This window comes from Lepidochelys olivacea (genome assembly GCF_965140295.1).
Source record: "Lepidochelys olivacea isolate rLepOli2 genome assembly, chromosome: 1".
NCBI classification, from domain to species: domain Eukaryota; kingdom Metazoa; phylum Chordata; order Testudines; family Cheloniidae; genus Lepidochelys; species Lepidochelys olivacea.
The window spans coordinates 154096747-154122782 of NC_140411.1; the positions used below are offsets into that span (position 1 = coordinate 154096747).

The 26036-nt window shown below is 43.1% G+C and overlaps 1 protein-coding gene across 1 annotated transcript in view; it reads left to right on the forward strand.

Moving 5' to 3' along the window:
- The window catches only part of TSPAN7 (tetraspanin 7), a 196964-nt gene that overhangs the window by 147071 nt on the left and 23857 nt on the right, over nt 1–26036 (forward strand). The window contains exons 2-5 of the mRNA XM_084628397.1: nt 13090–13278; nt 15030–15104; nt 22456–22551; nt 24747–24902. Of these exons, the coding sequence (XP_084484523.1) occupies nt 13090–13278; nt 15030–15104; nt 22456–22551; nt 24747–24902 (516 nt within the window). The remainder of the gene's footprint in view (nt 1–13089; nt 13279–15029; nt 15105–22455; nt 22552–24746; nt 24903–26036) is intronic.

Genomic DNA, 26036 nt, shown 5'->3' on the forward strand with positions numbered 1-26036 from the left:
AAATCCTATCATTCTGAAAGGTTGGCTATATAAACTAGCCTAGCTCTGAACACAGATGAATCAGACTTCCCCTGACACGTTGTGAAAGTTATACCAGTAACGACACAGATTATATTTTTCTCGCATATATTGGGTATAAACATGGTTTCTGTCTAATTCTTATTCCTCTATTTTAACTATAGATAGGAGATCGTTGTGGCAGGTACAAATAGTTTTATTCTGAAACAATCACAGTACTAATTCAGGACCACGTGGAATTTCAATATTTATCTCAGGTTTCAGAGTAGCAGCTGTGTTAGTCTGTATCCATAAAAAGAAAAGGAGTACTTGTGGCACCTTAGAGACTAACAAATTTATTCGAGCATAAGCTTTCGTGAGCTACAGCTCACTTCATCGGATGCATGTAGTGGAAAATACAGTGGGGAGATTTTATATACACAGAGAACATGAAACAATGGGTGTTACCATACAGACTGTAACAAGAGTGATCACTTAAGGTGCAAATTAATTCCAATTCAGCAGTCTCTCATTGGAGTCTGTTTTTGAAGTTTTTTTGTTGAAGAATTGCCACTTTTAGGTCTGTAATCATAGAATATCAGGGTTGGAAGGGACCTCAGGAGGTCATCTAGTCCAACCCCCTGCTCAAATTGAGTGACCAAAGAGAGTGAAGTGTCCTCCGACTGGTTTTTGAATGTTATAATTCTGGACGTCTGATTTGTGTCCATTTATTCTTTTATGTAGAGACTGTCCAGTTAGGCCAATGTACGTGGCAGAGGGGCATTGCTGGCACATGATGGCATATATCACATTGGTAGATGTGCAGGTGAACGAGCCTCTGATAGTGTGGCTGATGTTATTAGGCCCTGTGATGGTGTCCCCTGAATAGATATGTGGGCACAGTTGGCAACGGGCTATGTTGCAAGGATAGGTTCCTGGGTTAGTGGTTCTGTTGTGTGGTGTGTGGTTGCTGGTGAGTATTTGCTTCAGGTTGGGGGGCTGTCTGTAAGCAAGGACTGGCCTGTCTCCCAGGATCTGAGAGTGTGAGGGATCGTCCTTCAGGATAGGTTGTAGATCCTTGATGATGCGTTGGAGAGGTTTTAGTTGGGGGCTGAAGGTGATGGCTAGTGGCGTTCTGTTATTTTCTTTGTTGGGCCTGTCCTGTAGTAGGTGACTTCTGGGTACTCTTCTGGCTCTGTCAGTCTGTTTCTTCACTTCAGCAGGTGGGTCTTGTAGTTGTAAGAATGCTTGGTAGAGATTTTATAGGTGTTTGTCTCTGTCTGAGGGGTTGGAGCAAATGTGGTTGTATCATAGAGCTTGGCTGTAGACAATGGGTCTTGTGGTGTGGTCTGGATGAAAGCTGGAGGCATGTAGGTAGGCATAGCGGTCAGTAAGTTTCCGGTATAGGGTGGTGTTTATTTGATCATCGCTTATTAGCACCACAGTGTCCAGGAAGTGGATCTCTTGTGTGGACTGGTCCAGGCTGAGGGTGATGGTGGGATGGAAATTGTTGAAATCATGGTGGAATTCCTCAAGGGCTTCTTTTCCATGGGTCCAGATGATGAAGATATCATCAATGTAGCGCAATTAGAGTAGGGGCATTAGGGGACGAGAGCTGAGGAAGCATTGTTCTAAGTCAGCCATAAAAATGTTGGCATACTGTGGGGCCGTGCAGGTACCCATAGCAGTGCCGCTGATTTATCTCAGCCAAGCTTGCTGCTGCCAGTGAATCAAATACACAGCTGCCCAGGAACTCTGGTCATTTTTCAGGTCCACCATCTTCTGAGGGGGAGAACAGTTGTTCATCCCAGAGTAGTTCTTCACAGCAATCAACCTACAGGATGTGTGTATTCAACCTTCTGGTAAAATTAACATGCAATCAAGTTCTTTGCTTTGCAGTGACATCTATTCACTGCTAATGTGTTGCGCTATCCTGTTGCCTAGCATCAGCCTCAGAGGTCTTTAGAAAGATGTTGGTAATGTTAATGGTTCATATTTGTCAGTAGGAAGTAGGTATGCTACTGTTCACACAACAGATTTGTTAGAGTGGTGTGTGAGGAGATGACAAAACAGAACTGGAAACTGATTGTGGTCTAGATGGAAATATGTGGTAGGGAGTGAACCAAAAAACACACTTCGCTTGGGAGCATGGACTTCGTAGCTAATGTCAGAGTACCCTGAAATAGAAGGCATGAGTGACTGAGATTTGGCCAGGTTTCCCCAGTAGTTATATACATGCCACCCATGAGGAGGGTGCGAATGGACTTCATTAGGCATTATAAGTTATTGCATAGTAAATGGATGCCCGGATCAATATTACACGTCCACATTTCAGAAAGTTGATGCTAGTTGCATGGAAGAAGGGTCAAAGGGGCTGGATTATGCTGGTCCTGATCTCTACAAAAGTTAAAGCATTATCCTCCTTTAAATCTCTCCTTAAAACTCTCTGTGGCCCTGAAGCCTAAAAAAAAACTTGACAGCAGTTAGGCTGTTGGTATGCTGGGACCAGCACGTTATTATGCTGCCCCGTATTGTCTCATTGTTGTACTCCCTCATCGGTCGGTCTGTCTATCCAGCTGTTTGTTGTCTCTTGCCTAGAACGTAAGCTGTCTGGTGCAAGCACTGTCTTTTTATTCTGTGTTTGTACAGCACCTAGCACAATAGGGTCCTGGTCCATGACTAGGGCTCCTACGTGCTATGATAATACAAATAGTAAATAATAATAATATAGGAATGCTGTGGTTGTCACAACAGCAAACTGTAGTTTTCCCCTGGACTTAACAGGCTGATTGAACATCTGTGTGAATGCCCAGGAGCCTTGTGAGGAATCACAGGACTACAAATGAAACTTGGCTATCAGTCAATTTCTAGGTTTCAGAGTAGCAGCCATGTTAGTCTGTATCCGCAAAAAGAAAAGGAGGACTTGTGGCACCTAGGAGACTAACAAATTTATTTGAGCATAAGTTTTCGTGAGCTACAGCTCACTTCATCGGATGCATTCAGTACAAGTACTCCTTTTCTTGACACTAATGTGGTTTTCTTGGTACTGTGGAGTATACAGGATTCGTTGAGAGAACAAGAAGCTTTCATTCATTGTGATGTGTGAGCAGTGACCAGGAGGGAGAATCAAAGGATCTACTGGAGGAATTGTAACTTCCAATGTTCCAGGGAAGAATTGTCTTCCCAAACCATTTCTGTGGAGGGTGACCATAGACATGTGAAAGAGGATAGGTGACTACCTAGTTTGTTCTACTTATGCAGTTAATAGTGTTTTGTATCTTCTAAACTAGCCCTTTCCTCTCATGTTAATTGACATTGTCTTTTCTCTTCGCTTTGATGAACTGCGCTCTGAAAGGTTGTGCTTTCACTGGTCAACCGGAAATGTGTATTGACATCAGTAGCTGTTATTGATGCAATAAGGATTCTAGGGCATCTGTAGCACTCTAATGAACAGTCGTGATCCATAGAGTGCCATAAATCCAAGCTATCGCTGCCATAAAAGATACGGGTTTCCACATTGCTTTAGGAATTGCTATATGTATGTGGCTGGCCTAGTTAAAGTTATCTGATGTGGTCAAAAGGGATTCTCCCTGCTTTCCTCTTGAAAACTTCCAACTGTGGTTTATAAGATCCAGCTAATCTCAGTAGTTGGCTGAATATTTCTAAGTCTTAAAATTGCCCACGACAATAGTTTGAATTTCTCAAGTTGTTCTTAACTCTGCAAACTTTAACTATGAATACCTCTTTCTAGTTCTGACATGTTAGAATTTTGCCAAAAGAAAATGAAAGTATAGTCATAAATAATGAGCAAAAATTCCTTCAAGAGCCACACTTTATGTATACATCCTCCCCCACTCACCCTCATATATACAGTCTTTTAAAAATATGCTTCTCATCTGAGTCATGACTTGGATAAGCTAAACCTGTATTTCCTTTACTCTATAGTCTGAAGATTAATTATACATTTTATCACTTGGTTCTTAGATCAAAAGAAATGAAACTGCAAAAGCTGGGGTAATTTTTTTCCCCATGTAGTTGCAGTGTTCCCAGAGCTCTAGTCATTAGCATAAGGAAATCCCTCATCTTACTGGTCAAACAGTGATCAGAGCTTCTTTCCAAAACTGAAGGCAACACTTTACGTAGGTCAAGTTAGGGGTTCTCAGACTCTTTATTAGAGTGGACTACACTTTAACAGAAAGATTGCCCTGTGGATTTTTTCTCTCCCATTCATGATCACATGAACTACCGCCTCTTCCTTTGACTGTATTATTTATTATTTGTATTACTGTAGCACCGAGGAGCCCTTGTCATTGACCAAGACCCCCGTTGTGCTAGGCGCTGTACAAACAGCTAACAAAAAACACTGCGTGCCCTAAAGAGCTTACAGTCTCTGGCAATAACAGCAATTGCTTACATGGAAAAGTAATTTTAGGAAAATATTAAAATGTACTTTTAACTTTATACTGTGACTTAGCAACTGGAAACAAGGTTTAGCACCGTTGGCCTAATCCAAAACTCAATGAAGACAGAGGGAATCTTTGCATTTACTTCAGTGGGCTGTTGATCAGACCTATTGAACCAGCTAGCTCTCTGCAGACTACCCGCAAATGATCCAGGGACCACTTTCCCTGTTGTCCTCTTTTAAAAGGCAGTCTCAAGCAAACTCTTGGGTTCTGAATAATTTCAGGTTCGGCAGATAGAGAGCAAGACCGGATCTTTCCTTTCCTGCTAGTGTCTTCTGCAGCCATTCAAAATAGTCGATTTGTTTGTGTTCTGAAGGCAGGGGTGATGGATGATGCTTTATTTGTTTAAGCAAAGCTGCCACAGTAAATACAAATTGACAGAAGCTTTTTTTGGTTCCGGCCACCTGAATTCTTTATTACATGGATGAAAGGCACAGACCTGGTTTTTATCATCCTACTGCTAATTATGTCACCTTATTAATACTGGGGCTGTAGTCATCATGCTATCTCCAGGGAAAATCTTGAAACTCTTAGCAGGCCCGTGAGGAAGCCAAGTTATGCTTTTAGTAGTTAGCTGATAAAGTGAGTGTAGCTTTGTTGCTCTGTGTATATAGACTTTTTAAAGATGTTTAAATATAACTATTCTGGGAAGCAGATCTTGGCTCATCTTGAAAGTTAGTAGGAGGTGGATTCTAAAACCTGAAAGGTTAGTACTACTTGCCCTGTATCTGTCCTGACACATCAGTCCTAAAACATTTGTCTCTGTGATGGGGGCACACTAGCCCTTAGTGCGCCCCTTGCATCAGGGCATGGTTTTGCCATTATCTTCTGCTCCAGCACCTCCTGATGGCCGTCTGCCTCTTGCTGGCTCTTCTGTGGGTCAGCCGTCTGGCCAGGTCACAAAGCCCAAACCCCTTCTGGGATAATGAAATGTCCAGCTGTAAGTCCAACCCAAAGAGATCCAAATGATATCTGCTTCTGCCCCTCTTGGGACAAACTAATAGCTTTTTCTCAAGCAGCATTCTCCACACTGCCTCCCTTCGCCTAGGACGCTAGCGGCTTACCTCTGGGGTCTCCCTACTCTCATTTCTCAATACCACCTCCCCCCCACTGGAGCTTAATCTGCTCCCTATGAGTTTTTCCCAGTCTGCTGTAGGCTCTAGTTTACAACTCCCCCAGTTATCACTATGCCCTAACTCAGGGCTTCCCCCCATAGGAGTCTGCACTGCTTTGCCTGGGTTCCCCCAGGGAGAGAACTCTTCTCCTTCCTCTCATGTGGAATCTCTCCTTCAGTGATCTTCACCTTCCTACTCCCTTCTCAGGAGCCAGTTTCAAAACTGTAGGACTTTCTGGTCTGGAGACCCCTGTCAGCTCTCTTCCCCGTGCCTAATCGCAGGTGCTACCCATTGTCTCCCTTCCCCGAGGACCCTGCCAGCTTTTTGGAGCTCTTACTGTCAACTGCAAGTACTTGTTCAGGGTTTGCCCCCACAGAGGCCTACTGTACATCTGGTGGGTTCCTCCCAGCTTGCAACAATTGCAGACCATCTCCAGAGAGCCTTCCCTTTCTCTTCCTTCCTCTACTCAACTTCCTCCTTTGTACTGTTCTAGCAACTGCTTTCTAGCTCAGCTGCTCCATTACTGTGAGCTAACGGGTGCCACCTGGAACACCTGATTGCTCCCAGGTGTAGTCCACAGGGTCGTCATGGGGCCAGTTAGGCCTTGATCCTTCCTGAAAGGTCACTGGCCCCATGACAGCCTTGAATGGAAGACATATTGATCAGATCTGTACCTCTGCCACGGTTTATCATGACGATTGACTTGATCGTGACCTGAGCTACTCTGGGAGAAGAATATACAGAGGAAGGGTGGGTGTCTCAAGTGACCAGATGTACTTGTTCCCCTCATGAACTATGTTTGTTTATCTTTAAATGTAAAGTATAGCTACTCATAGCCCCTCCTTTCGTAATGAGCAGAACCCTGCAAAGTTCACAGGTAGCTGTGAACACAGTTCAACCCTTCAGCACATCAAGGAGTAAAGAGATGAGTCAATAAGCACTTGTGTTTATGATTATCAGATAATTTTTAAATTTTCCTGCATAAAATAGCAGAGGGGTTTGAAATTTAAAGAATGTTAGGTCACAGTAAGAGTTGCTTGTATTTGCTGAGGATACACAGAAGATCCTTAATGCTGTGGTAGCTTTTGAATGACAGGAGAGAAGAATTCTACTTGTACAGGACCTTTCAGCTGAGGATTTCAAAGCATTTACAGACATGTAAGCCAAATAAAACCCATCTGGTAGATGGTGTTATCAAGGAACCAGGCACAGGGAGGTTAACCAATTTGCCCAAATGTAAGAGACAATATCTACAGGAACTCATTGTCCCCTATAGCACAACATCCGTTTTCTATAGCTGTACCATTCACAGGGCTGGCTCTGAGATTCTTCTGTAAAGCCTGTCTGGTTGCACAGTCTGTCCTTCTCTGTCTCTGTTGATCTGCAAACCAGGGAGACCCAGGTTCCAGGGAAGGCTGTGTGCTACAGAGGAATGCACAGATCAATTTCAAACACATTTTCTAATCTGTGATTCACAGCCCCCGGACAGTGAAGGTTTGCTTGGAGCTCCCATAATATCAGCTAATGCTCAATAGAGAAAAGCAAGAAAGAGGGGACATGAATTGCACGATCTACGGGTATTAATAAAAGAATTTCAACCATTTAGATTATTTCCTAATGTACATATTTGTGCTGTTTCCTCTCTGAGGTCACTTTTAAATGCCTTCATGTTTCTAAGGCTCTTGTATGCTATAACTATAGTAGTAAAGAACGAGGTCAGTGACACTTGTTGTGAAAGCTATACTTGCACCCCTGGTCTCAGAAAACATCCTGACTGTGCCTTTAAATTATTTATACAGTGCCATATGGTAGGTGTGCATGGCATTTTACAAATAGATGAAAAGACAGACCATTGCTTTAAGGCGCTTATTGCATAGCCTTTTGTATTAATGTTTATGGCAAAGCCCAGGGACTGCATTCAGGCTCATATCATTGTTGTACACCGTTAGACATGGCCCCTCCTCGAAGGAACTTGTAGTCTAAGAAAGCCCTTAGTAATAAAAAGGTAATTTCATCATAACGCTATCACGCTGGCAGAATCTGGATAGCAAAGTTGAGGTTTTCTCATGAAAAAATGGAATGAACTGAACAAAGCAGACCACCTTGAACTGCACTGCTCTCAGTTTAAAATTGAAATACACAAAGGAGACATCTGTCCTTTAAAATTATTGCAAAGTGGTATTGCATTCAGATCAGCTAATCTCTTGTTAAGTAGCTTTGCTAACCTAGATTAATTCACTACGGGGCAACTCTGCTTCTAAAACTAAAGCAACAGAATCAGAGTTGTGAGCTATATTCTGCCAGACTTAGCATCTACCAACCTCACCCCCTGGAAAAGATTCAGGAAATTGGTAGGAGGTAAACTTACATGGTTCATATAAAATTGTTTCATAGTAAGTCTTGATTAAGGTATATTTAGCCTCTGATGTTACCCTGAAGTTTACTGAGAAGGGCTTGGATTAAGCAGAATGCCCATAGTAAGGCAGGGGTCACAGACCTGGGAAAAACCAAAGGGCCAAACTAACAGATTATGTATTTTCAACAAAATGTTTATTTTTCAGCCTTTACGGATGGACACACATCACCGTGCTCTAGTCTATTGAGCCTGACACATAGGTCAAGCTGGATATAGAATTAGGCTGATGGGGCGGTTTCAGATCAGACGAGGGAACTGCTTCATTAATCAGGTCGACGTCTGTGGTGCCATGCCTGTTTCTGACCCTGCTGGGAGGAGGAAATATGGAGAGGAAGGTGTAGGACAATACATATCTGCCTGGCTAAGTGCAGTGTGTAAACAGAATGAAGATTGAAAGTACAGACATCTTGCATGCACAATTACAATCAATAGCAAGGTCCCACAGCATTGTTGCATTTCAAGCCAGAAGCTTAGCAATGTCCTGATCCCCCTGCATCCCCCTTTCCTCAAAAAAGAAAAAAAAGGAAAAAAAGAAAAGACATTTGGACCTAATTACAGGATGGAACGTTACAAGCTAGAACAGAGGGCTAGAAATAAGAATAAACCTTGAGATTGTTTGTGGGTAGAATTAGGAGTCAGTCATACTTTCACTCCTGTTCAATTGAATATTGATCATTGAAGTATCTGCAGAGAGAGCTTCCTTCTTTTTCCCTTAATAGTTTATAATTTGCTCCTAGTGATGAAACTCCAGGTATACCATGGGCACATTGGTGTGAAACATCCTTCACTCTTTCCCTCTCAGTGTGAAATTGATAATGGTGGTTTATAGGATTCTATGTCTCCCTGCCTGTTCTGGGGTGTGTTTTTGAAACCCATGTCAAGCAATATTTTACTAATAAGTAATAAGCAGAACAAAGCATTAGTAGTCATCATGGCTCTTTTGTTTCTAACTCTGAATATACTGTAATGTAGTAAGCCCTAATGTAGCATGCCTCTCTAAGGTATAAACAGACTTAGACTATAAACGAGCAGTACTAAAGGGTTGTTAATTGTCTTCAAATAGCTGAATAAAAATGTAGTTAAAACTTCTCTGTATCATAAGTCTCGTGGTCTCTCTCAAACAGAAAGCATCCTTGGCAGGGAGGCCCAATCCTGCTCCTCTTAAGGACAATGGCAACGCTCCCATTGACATCAGTGGGAGCAAGAACAGTCCTGTTGCCTAGCTGGATGGCAGAGTCCATTCTTTCAGTTTCCATGCTCCCCAACCCTTTTCTGGCATTTAACTTCTTAATTTGAGCTGACTGGAAAAAACCTATGGACAGAAGTGGGGGGAGAGATTTTTTCTTCCCTAGAAATGGGTGGAAAAATAGGTGAGGGAGGGGAGAAACTTAAATTGATATTAGTTGTCTGCAGTAATTTACACCACCAGATGGTAATTGTTTGACGTTAAATTGTCGATTGATCTGGTACAAGATTAGATAATCAATACTTTTTTAACGAGCCATGTGAAAGATGAACAGAAGTGTGCTTTTACCTTCAGAGTGGGCAGGAGAGGGTACATCTCTGCTGGTATCTGTCTTTGAAAGGGATAAGAGACATTTCAAAACCCATGGTGGTGACTCAGAAGAGAGATTTGGGTGGGGGTCATGAAAAACAAGAGGAGATTGATGTGTTTCCTTGACACTGATGAGCTCCAGTGCAGAAGCAGATTGGAGGTGTTTCTGTGAAGCAAATTTTGTAGCCCCAGCTAGGTAATAATGGCAAAGACCCATGTGCCCAAGGCAACCAGGGGCCATTGTAGGCAAAAGGCAGCTACAGAGATACTTCTGAATGAATAATTCCTGTGGATTTTTTTGCAGCAGAAGTTTGAAAGTTGTATAGTTATTTCATATTTATATTATAGTAGCAACTAGAGGTCCCAGTCAGAAGCCGGGGTGCATTTGTGCTGAGTGCTGTTCCAGCACATACAAAGACAGGCTTTCCCCGCACAGCTTACCATCTTCCAAATGTTGCATGTGTGTGATTTAGCCAGTACCTGTTGTTCCTGCACACTGTGTGCTTGCAGCAGTGGATTCTGCCAGGCCCAGTTTCCATCGAACGCTTGAGTCAGGTTTGTGGCGTGTACAGGAGAGGGCTGGGTTATTTGGTGAGGTAGATTGAGGGGGAGCAAGGGAAGCTATAACACAAGGTGGAGTGTGCTTAACCACCTAAGGCATAGCACAGGGAATCTCTCTGGGTGGGCAGAGACAGTGTTTCCAAATGTGTGAGGCATGGGCAGCGGAGGAAGCTTCCTCTGGGGGGAGGCTAACTCCCTGTCCTGCCTCTTCTGCCTGCAGCCCTACCCACACTGCATCCCCACACCCTTCCCCACTCAGCCCCTCCACCGCACCTCCTTAAGGGAAGGGGGATATGTAGAATTAACCAGATGGGCACAGACAAGCCCTTCTTGTTCTTCAGAATCTCTGCTTTCACTGGAAAAGGAAAAAAAGGAGGTCCCTCGCTGTTGTGGTCAGAAAGCAAACCCTCCAGCCGTGAAGCACATGCAGCAAATGCAAAGGCACCTGCCTGAGATGGCAGGCAGCCTGAAACAAAAACTGTGAAGTGTGAACTTGCCCTGGTAATTTCAGTGGATGCTGAGTTGGATGTCCATGAGGATACTTTCAATGTCAACATGGTTAACAACTGACTTACTCAAAATGTGTAAGACAGGAGAGGAGTTGTTTGTTTCCCAGAGTGTGCGGGGGTGCAAAGGCATAGCTGCTGGAGAGAGGAAGGGGCATGGGAGATGTTTACATTAAGATGGGTAGGTCTTTAATAGCATACGGCAAAGCAGGGGGTGGGGAAACACCATTGTTTTCATTTTCCTAAAGAGGCTCAGCTGTCAAATGGTTGTGAAACACTGGGTAACAGGAAGGGAGTGGAAGGAGAGATGCCAAGAGGAGGAAGTTTAAAATGGGATTGCTCTGTGACATACCAGAGGTGCTCAGGATGCTTTGTTTGTTTATCTCTGCCACCACCTTTCCTCCCTCTTATTTTTGTTTCTCTGTTTTATTTTTGTTGTCTTCTGTTTTTCCTGTGGTCTTTCCTCCTCATCACCCTTTATTGTCTCTTCCCCCTCTTCTATTCTTTTCCTTTCCCCTTACCCTCCACCCAGTTTGTACACAGTCCTTCCCACTGATGTTCCTCAGATGTGCTTCTTATTACTGAACAGCTTCGCCCAGCATAGCTCAACCTCCAGGACAGGAAGTGCTGTATCTGGATAGCTTCCTGATTCTGCATTGCTACATCTTTGCTTCCTCAGCTGCAGGTAGAACCAAAGAACACTTCTTTGTCCTGCTGCTAGACTGTAGTAGGACTAGCAAAACGACTGGGACAGGAAATGAGAATAATGTGCCCTAGGCGGTCTGCTTTCAGTCAGCCTAAATGACACATCAAGAAGCTGCCTCACTTTTCTCTTCAGTATTGCCCCGTCACATGGTAGTGGGGAGGGATCTCTCTCAAAATGGCTGACTTGTTTTTTGGTGCAGCAAAAAAATGAATGGAAGTCTCTTTGGGGAAATAGGGCATGACTGTACTGGCCTAAAAGCTTCTAAGCAAATGCCAGAGTAACCTAACAAATCTTCTAAGACAGAGAACACTGAAGGGGGAAGAGGGAGAACCTGATTCCAGAACCTTCTTAATATCCACCCCAGTCTCTGTGCTAACTTTCCTAGTCCCTAGAGATGGTGTCTAGAGTGGCGATAGCTGAAAGGGTTGGATCCTCACACAGTGGTTTAGGGAATGCTAGAGTAACTCTGGTAGATCTAGGAGAAAGGGTTTGCAGAGCTAAAGCCCACATAGCAGGTTCTCACAGTCTGCCTTTGGGCCACACAGTTAAGATGATGACACACATGCAGACTTCAAGCATTGTGATATCAGTTCTGATGTACATTATATGTTCGCGTTAAGCTAATATTTGAGTGATTCCTGTAAAATGCAGATAATAGATGTGTCTGGTTTAATGCCTTTTTTCCCAAGTTTTCTGAAAAAGTGATGTTTGCCTTATTTATAAAACAAACTCATTGCCTTACGTGTTTGCGATTCAGTTTAGTCCACTCAGAAAAAAAAACTGTGTTGATGTTGAGGGGGAAGGGTGTAGAAAGCCATCAATTTTCCTTACTGTCCACTAGATGTCAGCAGAGAACATGCAATATCTGCCTCCTGCTTCTAGCATCCATTTCAGTATTAGAAATATTATATAATGTGGTTTCAGAGTAACAGCCGTGTTAGTCTGTATTCGCAAAAAGAAAAGGAGGACTTGTGGCACCTTAGAGACTAACCAATTTATTTGAGCATGAGCTTTCGTGAGCTACAGCTCACTTCATTGGATGCATACAGTGAGCTGTAGCTCATGAAAGCTTATGCTCAAATAAATTGGTTAGTCTCTAAGGTGCCACAAGTACTCCTTTTCTTTTTATATAATGTGGTGATTCTGAAACTATGTCAAGATCATGATGGGTGGGGAGTTTCCAAATGCAAGTGGTGGGTGAAGAGTTGTGTGTCCAATTGCTGTCAAACTGTTTACTTCATCTAACATAGAGCACAGTGGCAAAGTTTCTTGAATAGGAAAGATTACCTGATTTTCTTATCCCTAATCCTCCACACTTCCTCTAAAGTGACATCATGTCTCTGAGGCTGGGAAGACTAATACTGAAAGGTGTACATCCACATAGTGAGGCAAAAAATAGCTGATTTCAGTTGTTCAAAGAACTTTGTACACAAAGCATGTAGTACGTTCAGTAGAAATGGTTCATGTTGATTTCTGGTGGCAGTGGTGTTTCACCTTCTCCTTCGGGCACGTTTTGGAATATATTGTACATTTCAAATGGCTGAGCTTTCGACCTAAGGCCTTGTAGACGTGATGTATTCTTTGCTTGTGACAATGGTCAGCATGATGGTGCTTAGTCCTTTGACCTGCAATGGTGGCTTAATGGAACATATCCAGATACTAAAAAATAATTGTCACTGTGGAAAGTCAGTCAGTTCAAAATGGCCCTGCACTGATCCTGGGTGTTTTTTTCTAATAGGCTCTGACTATATTTCTCTTCTTGTTTTGCAGATCACAGGCGTTATTCTTCTCGCCGTTGGAGTCTGGGGGAAGCTCACTTTAGGCACATATATCTCTCTCATTGCCGAAAACTCTACCAATGCCCCCTATGTGCTTATTGGGACTGGTACCACAATTATTGTCTTTGGCCTGTTTGGCTGTTTCGCCACTTGTCGTGGCAGCCCATGGATGCTGAAACTGGTAAGTAAATCAAAAGAACTGTCATGTGGCATACGTGGAAATTGCTTAATCAATGTGCTTTTATTAAGCTTAAACAGATGTTAACTGTACCAGAGGCAAACAGAAAGGTTGTAATGACCTTAATGTTCACTAAGTGTCTCTCGTGCTTTAAAAAAAAAAAAAAAATCGCTTCACTGAAACCAGTCAATGAATCACACTGACTTCTCTGCAGTATACAGGACTCTGTGATGGCAATAGTGCTACCAGGGAACCAGATGTATCATTACAGACTTATTAACATCAAAAATGGCACAGCTCTGTAGCTAATTTGAAACAGATTTTTCCCAGGGTGCTTTTTAATAATACAACATGGAATGTAGGGAATACCTCGATGTCTAATGCACACTAACTTTTCATTTCTGGCATCCTGTATTCACCTCTATAAAAATAGGTAGACACCAGAAAAGTAAACTCCCAGCAGTATGTCTGTCCATATTTCAAAAGCAGCACAGGGTTTTCCTCACTCCAATAAGCTTTCCAATGCATCTCAAAATGTAAGGAAACTGTAGGTGGAGGGAAAAAATGCACAGGTGAGTTAGACATTACGCTTATATAAGAGCATTCAGGGACAAAATATATGTGGTAATTGGCGGGGGGGCGGGAAATAGTAACGGTCAGGTTAATATGTGGTGAAAGTGAAGTGCGGCAGGGGGAATAACAGGACGGCATCTTCTGCTAGTGTTTTTCCCTAAAGATACGTCCTCTGACTGTCAGGGCTAACTGTGGCAGTCACTGTTCTGAACATGAAGCTTTATTTTGAACACCTGTATAAAAATTTTTAAATCATCTTTCTCCCCTCAAAAGAAAACAGGCAAATATTTGAGTTCTGCATTGTTTGTAGGACCTATCTTACTAGTCCTAGCTGCTTTGCCCTCCATTAAAAACAGTTCTCCCTTCTTCTTCCCCCACCCCAAGCATTGAACAACTTTTCAAACTTTTCTGCATGACAGTTGAGATGAGATGTTCGGAAGATTAAGATGCAATTTCCTGTTAGAACAGCCTGTTTTGCATTGTTTGTCTTCTCAGTTATTTATTCATGTGTAGAAAAAAATCAGACCTAAACTGAAACCTCTCTTTTGCTCCCTCGCTTTTGTAAAGTTTGGTTCTAAATCCAGACTTCAGCCCTGATTCACTTGGTACCTATGATTATTGCCAGTGAAATCAATGGGACTACTCATGCACTTATGTATCTTGCTGAATCAGGCCATATACCCCAATCCTGCAGTGAAATGTATGCAAGTGAACCCTGGTACCTTTGCAGAGTCCTGTTGACTTCACTGGAGTTCCACACACATACAGAGAGTCTGCCTGCATTCATCTCACTGCAGTATCAGGGCCTTAACAACATGGGAACCACCTCTCTGCAGTGTGAATGTATGTTTAACTAACTAACTAACTAACTAAACTATATATATATATATATATATATATATATATATATATATATATATAATGTGCAACTGTCAAGAAATGTCATTTTATGCACATCAAACAACCTAATAATGGGAGAATGTCCTGCAGTTATTGGTAGTTACACCACATGCAAGGTGTCCTATATCTCGCCCTCTAAAAACATTAGTTTTTTCCTGTCTTTAGAGGAAATCTGGAGGCAGAAGCTTAAACTCGGAATTGTTTGCATAAGAACTAAAAGGTTCAGACACAACTCTGCCCCTCACTCTGACTTGTGTTTTATCTTGTTTCTTTGCTTTCAGTATGCCATGTTCTTGTCCCTGGTGTTTCTGGCAGAGCTAGTGGCTGGCATTTCAGGATTTGTATTTCGCCATGAGGTGAGTGGAAATGAATTTAGGTTATAAATGGCGCTGCCTCTCTAAGCAGGATTTGCTGAAGCCTCTCAGAACATGTACAATATACTGGTTGTTGACTTCAGCAATTCCATATGCATCATGAGTGATGTAGCTATTTTTCGGCAGTAATACGTGCAGCCCTCTAAAAATTGATATGATTCCAAATGAAGGGATTTAGCCAAAGCTTTGAGTCTTAGCTGTCTGATATTTACTCTGGAGCTATCTTTCTTTATATGTCCATCTTGTAAGATCTTCTTTACCCTGTTACATATGCTGAGGTTTGCAAAATAGGTTAAATACTTTGCTTAGATACAGCTACTTCAGCCAGGGAGGCATTTGGTTGTGTAATGCAGAGAGGATTTCTGAGACTGCAAAGCCAAACCAAACTAGTTTCCTTGATGTTGTGTAAAACGTTTTTTTCTTTTCCAGTGTGCCACTGTCCTGAGAGTAGAGTGAGGCTAGAAATAGCTAGAGATAGGAAACTAGTTAGAAAGATGCCTTGTGAGAACAATACAGTCTGAATTTGTGGCGGCATTGTTACTTTGTCCATTTTACCTAGAACTGTCTTTGTTTTAAGCCCAGGATCTCATGCATCTTTTAAACTGAACCAGGACAGTAACTTTATAGTATCTCTTCCTCACGTCTTACTCGTAGGAGAATTCTGAGCCAAAAAATTAAAAATTCTGCACCAAAAAAAATTAATATTCTATGCACAATATTTTAAAATTCTGCATCTTTTATTTGTCAAAATGATACACTATAATCACACCAGTTTCATTTATTTTGGTAGTTTATTTCAAAATACCTGTCAGCAAGTATGTCCGTAACAATGCAGACAACAAAAAAGATCCAGGAAATGTTTGTTGAAAAATAGATTCCTTACTAGGCATATTAACACAGAACTTTGAGTAATAATTCATTTAAACTACAGTACACAAACATATTTCCCGCACCCCTCAAAAGCAGTTCAAAGGCTTGGGGGAGTCAGGGATAATGGAAAAAGAAAAGGAGTACTTGTGGCACCTTAGAGACTAACCAATTTATTTGAGCATAAGGTTTCGTGAGCTACAACTCACTTCATCGGATGCAGTTGATAGATTTCCACTCCATACGGCTAAATGCAGTGCCTTGCATAATGACAGGTTTCAGAGTAACAGCTGTGTTAGTCTTGCATCCGATGAAGTGAGCTGTAGCTCACAAAACCTTATGCTCAAATAAATTGGTTAGTCTCTAAGGTGCCACAAGTCCTCCTTTTCTTTTTGCAAATACAGACTAACACGGCTGTTACTCTGAAACCAGGGATAATGGAGGAGCTGAGGGAGAGGGAAGTAATTGCTGGGAAGGAGCCTGGGAGTGAACCTGGAGGGTTGTTGGGTCCTGCACCACTCCACCCCACCCCCGCACCCCTGGGGTCCGGGCTGCCAGCCCAGGGTCCCAGCTGCTGGCCCCATGCCCTCAGGTCTGCGCAGGGCAGCAGCAGAGCCCCAGGCACGGAGTCGGCAGCGAACGGAGTCCCCGGCATGGGGCCAGCAGCAGGATCCCGGGCGCGCAGAGCTGCAGCGGAGCCTAACGGTTAAATGTTTAACCAGTACAATTTTAATAGTTTAAACGTTTACTTTTTTAAAACATTATTTGAATCCCTAGACTCAATGTAATCACTCTACTAGCTCCTGTGACCCCCCAGAAGCAGTGTGCCCCATTCTGTCTGTGTGTGTGTGTGTGTCCCCATATCCCTTGCCTCCTCACCTGGCTCCATAGGCAGGAAGCTGTGAGGAAGGCAGCCTCTGACCCCTTCCTCTCCATGGCTGGCTGCTCCAGCCCATGAGCCAGCTGCCCTCTCTCCTGGTGCCACATCAGCACCTGGTGGGTGAAAGGTATAATTACAATTTTCCTTTGCCACCCTGTCAGAATCAATTATTGGGGGGCGAGGGGGGTGAAATATGTGGGGGACATTAATTCTGCGCTTGCGCAGTGGTGCAGAATTCCCCCAGGAGTAATTTCTGTCCTTCTGTCTCTTTTCCCTTTGCCATATGTAGTCCTCTAGTACCCTGTTCTGCTGAAAGAGTGTCCTTTTTGGCTGTGATATTTCCCCCGTATGTTTCTTGTGTCTACCTTCACCAGTTGTAGATGGTTCCCGATTTGATTTTGAAATGCCTGTTCTTTTTTGCTGGGAAGGATGGGCAATCTTTTGTCAAGATCAAAAAAAGGCAACCTCCTGAATCTGCCACCAGGCTCTGCTTGCCTCCCAGTTCACATGTTCTCTGCGACATTCCTGAACTTCTCTAGCCTGGGGAGCAGTAGTTCCTTATCCAGAGGGCTCCAGTGCTGCAATGAATCAGTGCTGCTGCCAAGCAATGGGATTGGCATTGCCTTTTAATGCCCCCTACTTCTGCACAAAGCTCACCTCCCTCATATTGCCGGCACACAAAAGGCAAATTGAAGGTGGAATTCCTCTTCTCTCTAGCTATTTTTATCTAATAGAGAACTGGCAGGTTATACTTCACCTTCCCTCCTGTACATTGGCACAAATCGCTCCTTTAGGTTTTCATACCATGGGCCCTTACTCCTCAAAGTATCCCCTTGCAAACCTAAACATGTAATTAATTTGGGGAAATAAAGCAGAAAATTGAAAGCTAGTTAATACTCTGTACTCTCCCTATTTCCACTTCCATTTTTGCTTTTGCTTCTCACATCACACTTCCAGCTGTTTGACACGTTCCTCTGTTTAGCAGATGAACTCATTTGCACAGTGTGATCTTCTCCTGGTTGCAGAGCTAGCTGCACCTCTGTCCTCTCACTGATTCTATGAATGCATCCCTGCCGCTGTCAGACCTCATGCCTTTACCTGTCCCAGATGGAAGTCTGCAATTCTCCCACTCTTAGACCTCTCCCTGGGCTACAGGACGTATGTATCAACCATGCTTACTAAACAGATCCAACTATGATCCAACTGCAGTTCTTCCCTCTAGGGAGTTGGTGACCAGTGGTGTACAGTGATCAGACAGCCTTCTGAAAGCAAAGTATTGCTTATTTTAGCAGCAGAAACAAGGCTTTTGGAAGGACAGGGTTTTAAAATAACAAGGAGTACACATATATACATCTTACCTAAAGTCTCCCCATCCTCTGATGATAACCTAAGTAAGCCTAGCTTCTCCCAGCAGCTCCCTGAGTTTCCCTCTTCTTCTCTTTGAATAACTTTCCTCCCTCCCTTCACACAGCCTCCCCCACCGCCCCCCGTCCATGCTGCTTAAAAGAGAATGTCCCTTTTAAAATCTGCTATAGTTCTTTTGTTCTTCTGTCTTCCGAGCTTTGATCCTTCCTGGTCCAAACTGGTTTTGTGGGTGGGGCGTCATTTCAGATTGGGGGGAAGGCAACTTTAACCATGATCCCAGGGGCTACATAGGCACCTGAAAACTGTAGGGTTTTTTGCAGACAGTAATTTAGAAATTAGCTGACAGGAACACGAATTTCTATATAAAAAAGAAAATTAAATAAATATTAGACCCAGTTAGTGCTAATACTAACATGTTCTGACATCTTGTGTCAAATCACTTAAGGGACACTAGTTAGGTTTAAAATGTTAAAGTATATTCTTACTCTTGACTATAACAATTGAAACAATTGTAGAAAAATCTAGCTTATTTTATATAATTTAGGCTACTTACTTTTTGCTATTCACTAAGCTTGGAATAGATCATTTAACTTTTGGAAACATTCTACTAGAATAAGTCCCATGAGTTTATACTGCACCTATGTGGGACTTTAGGGGTGTTATCATACCACAAATAATAAACTAGAAACTGACTTTAAACAGGAATGAAACTGACGCTTTTAAGTCACTTTCACATTATTGCTAACCCCAAATGTTTAAATATTATGAGTCAGGCTCACCAAAAATCATGAGACTGTCTTAAAAATCACAAGATTATGTAAAAATAATAGATTTATTTTTTTTAATTTGCCTTCTGCTTTTTGAGCCTTTAGGGTGCACTGGGGTCACATTTTGAAGCTTTCTCCACAGCCATGAGGGCTAGAAACTTACTTTTTCTTTAAGAATGAAGGTTGAAATCATCACATCTCCACTTGACTTCAGGAGCTGGGGCTTTAAGGAAAACAATAATTATCATTAGACTCATGACAAAATCATGAGTTGGCAACACTGCTTTCACTTCTGTTTTAAAAACTAGTTACTTTCCAGAAAGCTCTTAAGAACAACACTACAGTGATTTGAGTTGCAGTTCTCACAGGAGAATGTTTAAAACCAAACACCAAGAAAATTCCATATTTTAAAGCTGAGAAAAAAATGGAGTCTTCTGAGGTATATCAGCACACTGCAAACAGGAAAGGAAAGTAAACAGGCACAAGGGCTCTGGGCAGCTCTTTCTCTTGAAAAAAATTGGAGGGTCAAATCTTCCAGTCCTTAATCAGGTAATACTTCTAATCCACTCATATATAATAACACGTGCTCATTAATTATACACTTCATACATAAATATCTGAGCCATCTTATCCAGGGCTACACATTTTATATGCATTGGCTCAGGGACTTTGCTTTCTGGCATATTCTGAACAACGCTGCGCACACAGATGGTGTCAGTGAATAAGAACATAAGAACGGCCATACTGGGTCAGACCAATGGTCCATCTAGCCCAGTATTCTGTCTTCCAACAGCAGCCAATGCCAGGTGCCCCAGAGGGAATGAACAGAACAAGTAATAATCGAGTGACCCATCCCCTGTCGCCCATTTCCAGCTTCTGGCAAACAGAGGCTCGGGACTCGATAATACAATATTATGGACAATACAAATCATGACAATAATAGTCGACTTTATGGACGCACTTACTGTTCTTTGTTCTGGAATTGACCTGAATACAGCTGAAACCCTCAGAATTTGATGTATCATATCTGATATTTATACGATGCTTTCTCATTCCTTCTTTTTCTCGAACTCAGAAAAAAAAAGACAGAACAAAATGGTTTTCAGTTACAATATAAAATTGCGCAGCAGTTGTTGCTCTATGGCCCAGCATGGGGCAGAACCTGCCACTCCTTTGCAGTTAAGTGATCTCTCATCTGAGTCTCATTCTCTCTCTTCATCCTTCTTGACCTCTGTGCTGCTTTTCATGCTGTCAACATGACATCCTTCCCAGTTGCCTGGGACCATTTCCTGGAGTCTCAGAGAACTGGCTGCCTTGGTTTTGCTCCCAGCTATCAGTCCTCTTTTCCCCCCTACCCTCCATCCTCAGCATGCAGCAAAGAGAGCGGCTGGTCCAGTGAATAGGGTGTCGGCCCTTAGAGACCTGGATTCTACGCCCCCCATGTACTTCCTGTATGATTTCAGGCCCCTGCCTTAGGAACAGAGTTTCAAAGGTTTTAGGCACCCAAAGATGCAGCGAGGCAGCTAGTGGGATTTACAAAGAACCTAAACTTCTAGGTGCTTTTGAAAATCCCACTAGGTGCCTAAATACCTTTGAAAATCTGGCCTTTAGTCTATGTGCCTCAGTGCCCCATCTGTACAATGGGGATAACAGCACTGCTCTACCTCACCGAGGGGTTGTGAGGAGAAATTCAACATTGTGGGGTGCTCAGATACTACGGTGATGGGGCCACATAGGTACCACAGGCAGAGGGGGAACTTCTCTATACCACTGCTATCCCTTCCCTGGGTTTTGGCCCCTTCTTTTCACTCCTCCCCCTCACATTTCCCTCTTTTCTGATGTGACTTTGGCTCAGAGGGCTTGGCTGTATTTCTTCTGAGTCCTAAGTTCCCTCTAAGCTGCACAGCTGACTATTAAGCCCTGATGCCTCTCCCCCAGCATGGACCTGCTGCGTCAGGGAGAGGTGCCCCTCCTCTCCGGGCCCAGCATGGACCTGCCCCGGACTTGCTGCAGCCAGGGGAGAGGAGTCCCTCCCTTGGCTTGGCCTGGCCCAGGCCCACCGGAGCTGCCGGAGAGATGAGCCCCTCCCCGGCCCGAGCTGCTGCAGTGAGAGTGGGCTGGGGGGAGTCCTCTCACGGCATCGCAGCCCCGGGGCAGCCTGCACCCCAAATCCCTTGTCCCCAGCCCCACCCCAAAGCCCGCACCCGCATCCCCAGCCTCCGCCCCCTCCTGCACTCTGAACCCCTCATCCCCAGCCCCACCCCAGAGCCTGCACCCCCAGCCAGAGCCCTCATCCCCCCACATCCCAACCCTCTGCCCCAGCCTAGAGCCCCCTCCCACACCCCAAACCCCTCATCCCCGGCCCTACCACAGAGCCCTCACCCTTCCCCCCCACACCTCTACGCTCTGCTCCAGCCCTGAGCCCCCTCCCACACTCCAAACCCCTCGGCCCCCCCACATGAATTTTGTTATGTGCACCAATATGAAGGTCATGTGTCACACATCACCTCCATATTGGTGCACATAATAAAATTCATTCCACACATGGACATAAAAAATTAGAAGGAACACTGTCTGAGTCCCCTGCGTTCTCTCTTCAACACCCTCCTTCTCCCCTGGCCCCCTTCCCCTAGAGGAATCCCTGTTTTACCAGCTCATCTAAGGACTTCCAGATCCGTAATTTAATTACCAGCCCTTTCTTATCTTAAAATCACCCTGCCTCTGTTTGTAAACAAAATACTGACTCCCTGCCCCTGGGCAGGAGCTGAGACCAGCCCCTCTCCCCTGATGAACTCACATTGCACACTCAGGCTGCAGGGCAGTTAAGAGCTCTGCCTGGGGCTAGGACATGAACCAGGAGCCAGAGCTCCTTTATGAAGCTCCCCTCTGCCCCTCCTAAATGGTGCCCCCTGTTTGCAGGTTGGCTCAAGACAGATGAAATCATCAGAGCTAATAGTTTTGACATTGTCCCTTAACAACTCAAGTTTTTCCTGAGAGTTGGCTGTCTTGAGCTGTGCTTTTCCATCCTGCTTGTTTTTCAAGTCAGCCTTCTGACTGAGCTAAACTAATATATTCATACAGTAAACACCCCAATAACCAGACTATCATATAGTATTCATAAATTGTCACAGGACAGCTCCCAATCCATCCCAGCTGTTTTCAAAGATATAGCAATTTGGTGATCTATTTAAAGAGTCCATGGTTGCAAGTGGCAATCTTAAAATGCCATCAAAAGGACTTGTGAATGTTAAAGGAGAGCTTTTTAGACTCTGAATATACACTCCAGAAAGAGTGGCAAAAGGAACATACACTCGCTCTGATTTGGCTATCCTGCTAAGGTTGGAAATGGGTAAATTTTTTGGAAAGACTCGGACTGAAAGCTTGTGTATGTAAATGCCCATTCCATATGCTGGTCAATTATAAAATATCACATTCTCTGGCTTCTTCCTCTTAGATCAAGGACACTTTCCTTAGGACATACACTGAAGCTATCCAGAATTACAACGGCAATGATGAGCGAAGCCGCGCAGTGGATGACGTACAACAGAGTGTAAGTTTAAAATAGCTATTTGTAAAAAGGTGTAAACAAAATCTATTCTTGTTTGCTCACGAAACATGAATTGCCAATGGCTCAAACATCTGTGGTAGTAAGTTATGTTTTAGGGGCTAAACTGATTACATCGATTTTCAGCCTGCATTCCTTCCACACCCACAGCTGCTACTGATTAGCCCTTCGGGGTGTTGGTTCCAGTATTCAATACCTAGAATGGAGAGACAGGATTCTGAACACCTGGGGTGAAATGCTGGCTCCAAGTGGGTGGGAGTTTTGCCGGTGACCTCAATGGTGCCTGGATCGCCTCTTTGGTATTTACTAGCCACAGAATAACCAGTCTATCCAAGGGTGCTCTGTTCTTGTTTGGGACACCATACTGTCAGTATCCTGGAAGAAAGAGTCACCACCAGAAGACAGTATTTCACACACTATATTGCCATGGCATCTAGCAGGCATCTGCTGACAACTGCTACTTTGTAAAACCAGTTTAGTTCACCCCGAATCTTGGGCTTGGTCAGTATTAGAAAACTTACAGCCTTGTAACATAATCAGTTTAAAATCAATCTAGTTATCCTGGGGCAAACCCTTAATATGGACTCATTTAAGCTAGTCTAAATTACACTTAAGATGATCTAGTTTAATGTAGAAACTTCATTTTACATTTATTTAGTTAAACACAATGCAAGTTTTATAATGCAGACAAGCCCTTGTGCTAGTCTTTAGTTGTTTGGTGTTTAGTTGGGATCATAAAGTGTGAGCAGTTCTTATTCTAAAGGGGCTCTGCCAGTAGCATTATAAAGATTTACAAATTCAAACATGATTAATCAGGATTTGGTAATCTAGCATCCTGTTTAGCTGATAACCTATAGCAGTTCTCTTTACAAAGACAATGAAAGGCCTGGAAAATAAAACCTATCAAGAAAGGTTAAGAGAACTGAGCATGTTCCATTGGGAGAAAAGACGGTGAAGGACAGATATGACTGCCTACAGTTGCTCCACGAGATGTTTTCAAACAGGTTATTGTCCTTCCAAAACAAAGATGGAATAAACAATAGTGGAGGAAAAGATGCAGCAGGTTTTAAAAATGGAAGTGAGGCTTTAATTATAAGAAGAATTTGGCAGTGGAACAAGATTACCAAAAGGACAGTGCTTTTTCTCTCACTTGAGATATTTGGGGCTAGACTAGACACCCAGGAATCATGAAATCCATTCTGTCACAATGCAGCAGGATGTACTACATGGTCCACAGAAGGTTCTATGGCAGTTAAGTGGGAGACTGCCACAGCCTTCCAGCCAGAGTGCTCTGCATGAGGAAACATCACAACAGGGCGAGATAAACAATTGAAACTAATACTGGATACCACATAAATGCAGCCAAATCAAGTGACCAGAATGCAGAGTTATACTGTTTAAATGTTACTTCCGGTCCTACCCATTATTGACTAACCTAGATACTTTTGCGTCATCAGTCAGTTCTTCCATCATGGAAAAATGTTCATTCCATCTGTAGCACTGGTCCTACAGGGCACCCACTTATAATATCTTGCCACGCTGAGAATTTGTCAATTATTCCTCATCTTTGACAGGCTTTACCAGTTTTTAAACTAGAATAGGACACACCTCCCACCCTTCCAAAAGCATTTTGAAAATATAAACGCAACAGTTCTGCTTTTATTTGCTATTTTGTTAACTCTTTTAACGAAGTCTTATGAGTTAGAGAGGCTTGATTCACCCTTTTAAACCTGTACTGCTTTGTCTCTCTTTGTGGTCCCCCTACATGCTTTATAACTCTCTCATTTTTCTCAGATGTTTTTCCTATTACCAAGGGAAGGCTTTTCAATTTAGATTTCTCAGGATCATGCTTAGCACCTTTTTTAAAAGATAGGTACATTGTTGGCCTTCTCCCCGTCCTCCAGTATAGTAGTGTTTGCTGATGGTAACTTACCTATTTTTGTCAGTAGTTCAACTACTCCATTCTTCAGTATAAGCAGAGAGCCCCATCCTGTTCCCACTGAAGTAAGTGGGAATTAAGCTACTGACTTCTGTGTGAGCAGAATCAGACCCAGGCTTATTTGGAAAATAAGTCTCAGTGAGAACCCTTGGTCTGACGTCACTGTGAGAGGTAAGATCTGAAATTATTCCTATGCTTCTTTTAACACTGGCTTCTTTTATTATCTACTTTTTCTTTGTAGCTAAGATGCTGTGGCATTCAGAACTACACCAACTGGAGCACGAGCCCTTACTTCTTTGAACACGGTATTCCCCCAAGCTGCTGCATGAACGCCAGTGACTGCAATCCCCAGGATCTGCGCAATATGACTGTTGCTGCCACTAAAGTGAACCAGAAGGTACAGGCCACTGTGTGCCAAAGGCAACTGAGATGCAACCATCTGGTGAATTAGTTTGCACATTACTACATATAGTGTCATTGAAGTGCGGTTTCTGCCTAGCGATATGAAGAGTGTTGAAACTGGGAATGGAGAGGTGAATAAGATTGCCCACTGCTTGCCACCAAACGCTTAAATTGACATTTCTGAAACAAGCAGACACAGAAACCCAACCGGTGGGATGTGAACTCACTTCCCGTTCCCATCACATTTGGTCAGGTACAGCATCTTGCACAGAGGCAAAGCTGGCAAAACTGTTTAAATACACAGAAGTGATGCAGCTGACCTCGATACTTATGTCAATCAGCCGTACTCATTCTCACTGACTTCCCCCTCTCCCCCCCCCAAACTTGTGTTCTGTCAGAAATTTCAGGCATTGGATGCTAACAGTTAGCCCAAACAGAGAAAATAGGGATGATTGACATGAAGCGTTGTGGGGTAGTGAGATATGTTTGCTGTGCCCCTTCTAATCTCATTGGATTTATACTGCTGCAGGCAGAACAGAGCTAACATTGACCCCCCCTCCTCACCTTCAAAAAGACGATTGGGAGAGTAGTATCGAGAGAGAGTGAGTGAGAAAGCAAAACAAATAAATTAATAATAGAATAAAAATGCAGAAAATGTGAAGAAAAGAGGGAAAAAGGGAAACAATGCAACATATAGAAAATACACCCCTACTACTGTGTTGTGCAAGGGGACATTCATTGCTGGCACAGAATTTCTTTCCTGTTGACTTTTTGCATAAGATTTTCAAGAGAGGTAATAAATTGTTCATAAAGGGAATAATCCTGATGCAAAATTAAATCTTGATATAACCCCATTGACTTCGGTGGTTACAGCAGAGATGAATTCGCCCCAGTACGTTTCATGATTTATTTCTCTTGTCATTTCTCGTGTATTTCCAGTGTAACTGTTAACACAAGAAATTATTTGTATGTAACAGAAAAATGCAGAAATGGTTGGTTGTGTTCTATTTTAATCTTTTTCAGCTGGTACTGTAACTCAACTGCATGTCCATCAGGGACTTGGAGATGGGGACTGAAGTCACATTTACGACTCTGCCTTTGTAAAACAGTCAAATAGAGTGTTTTTCCA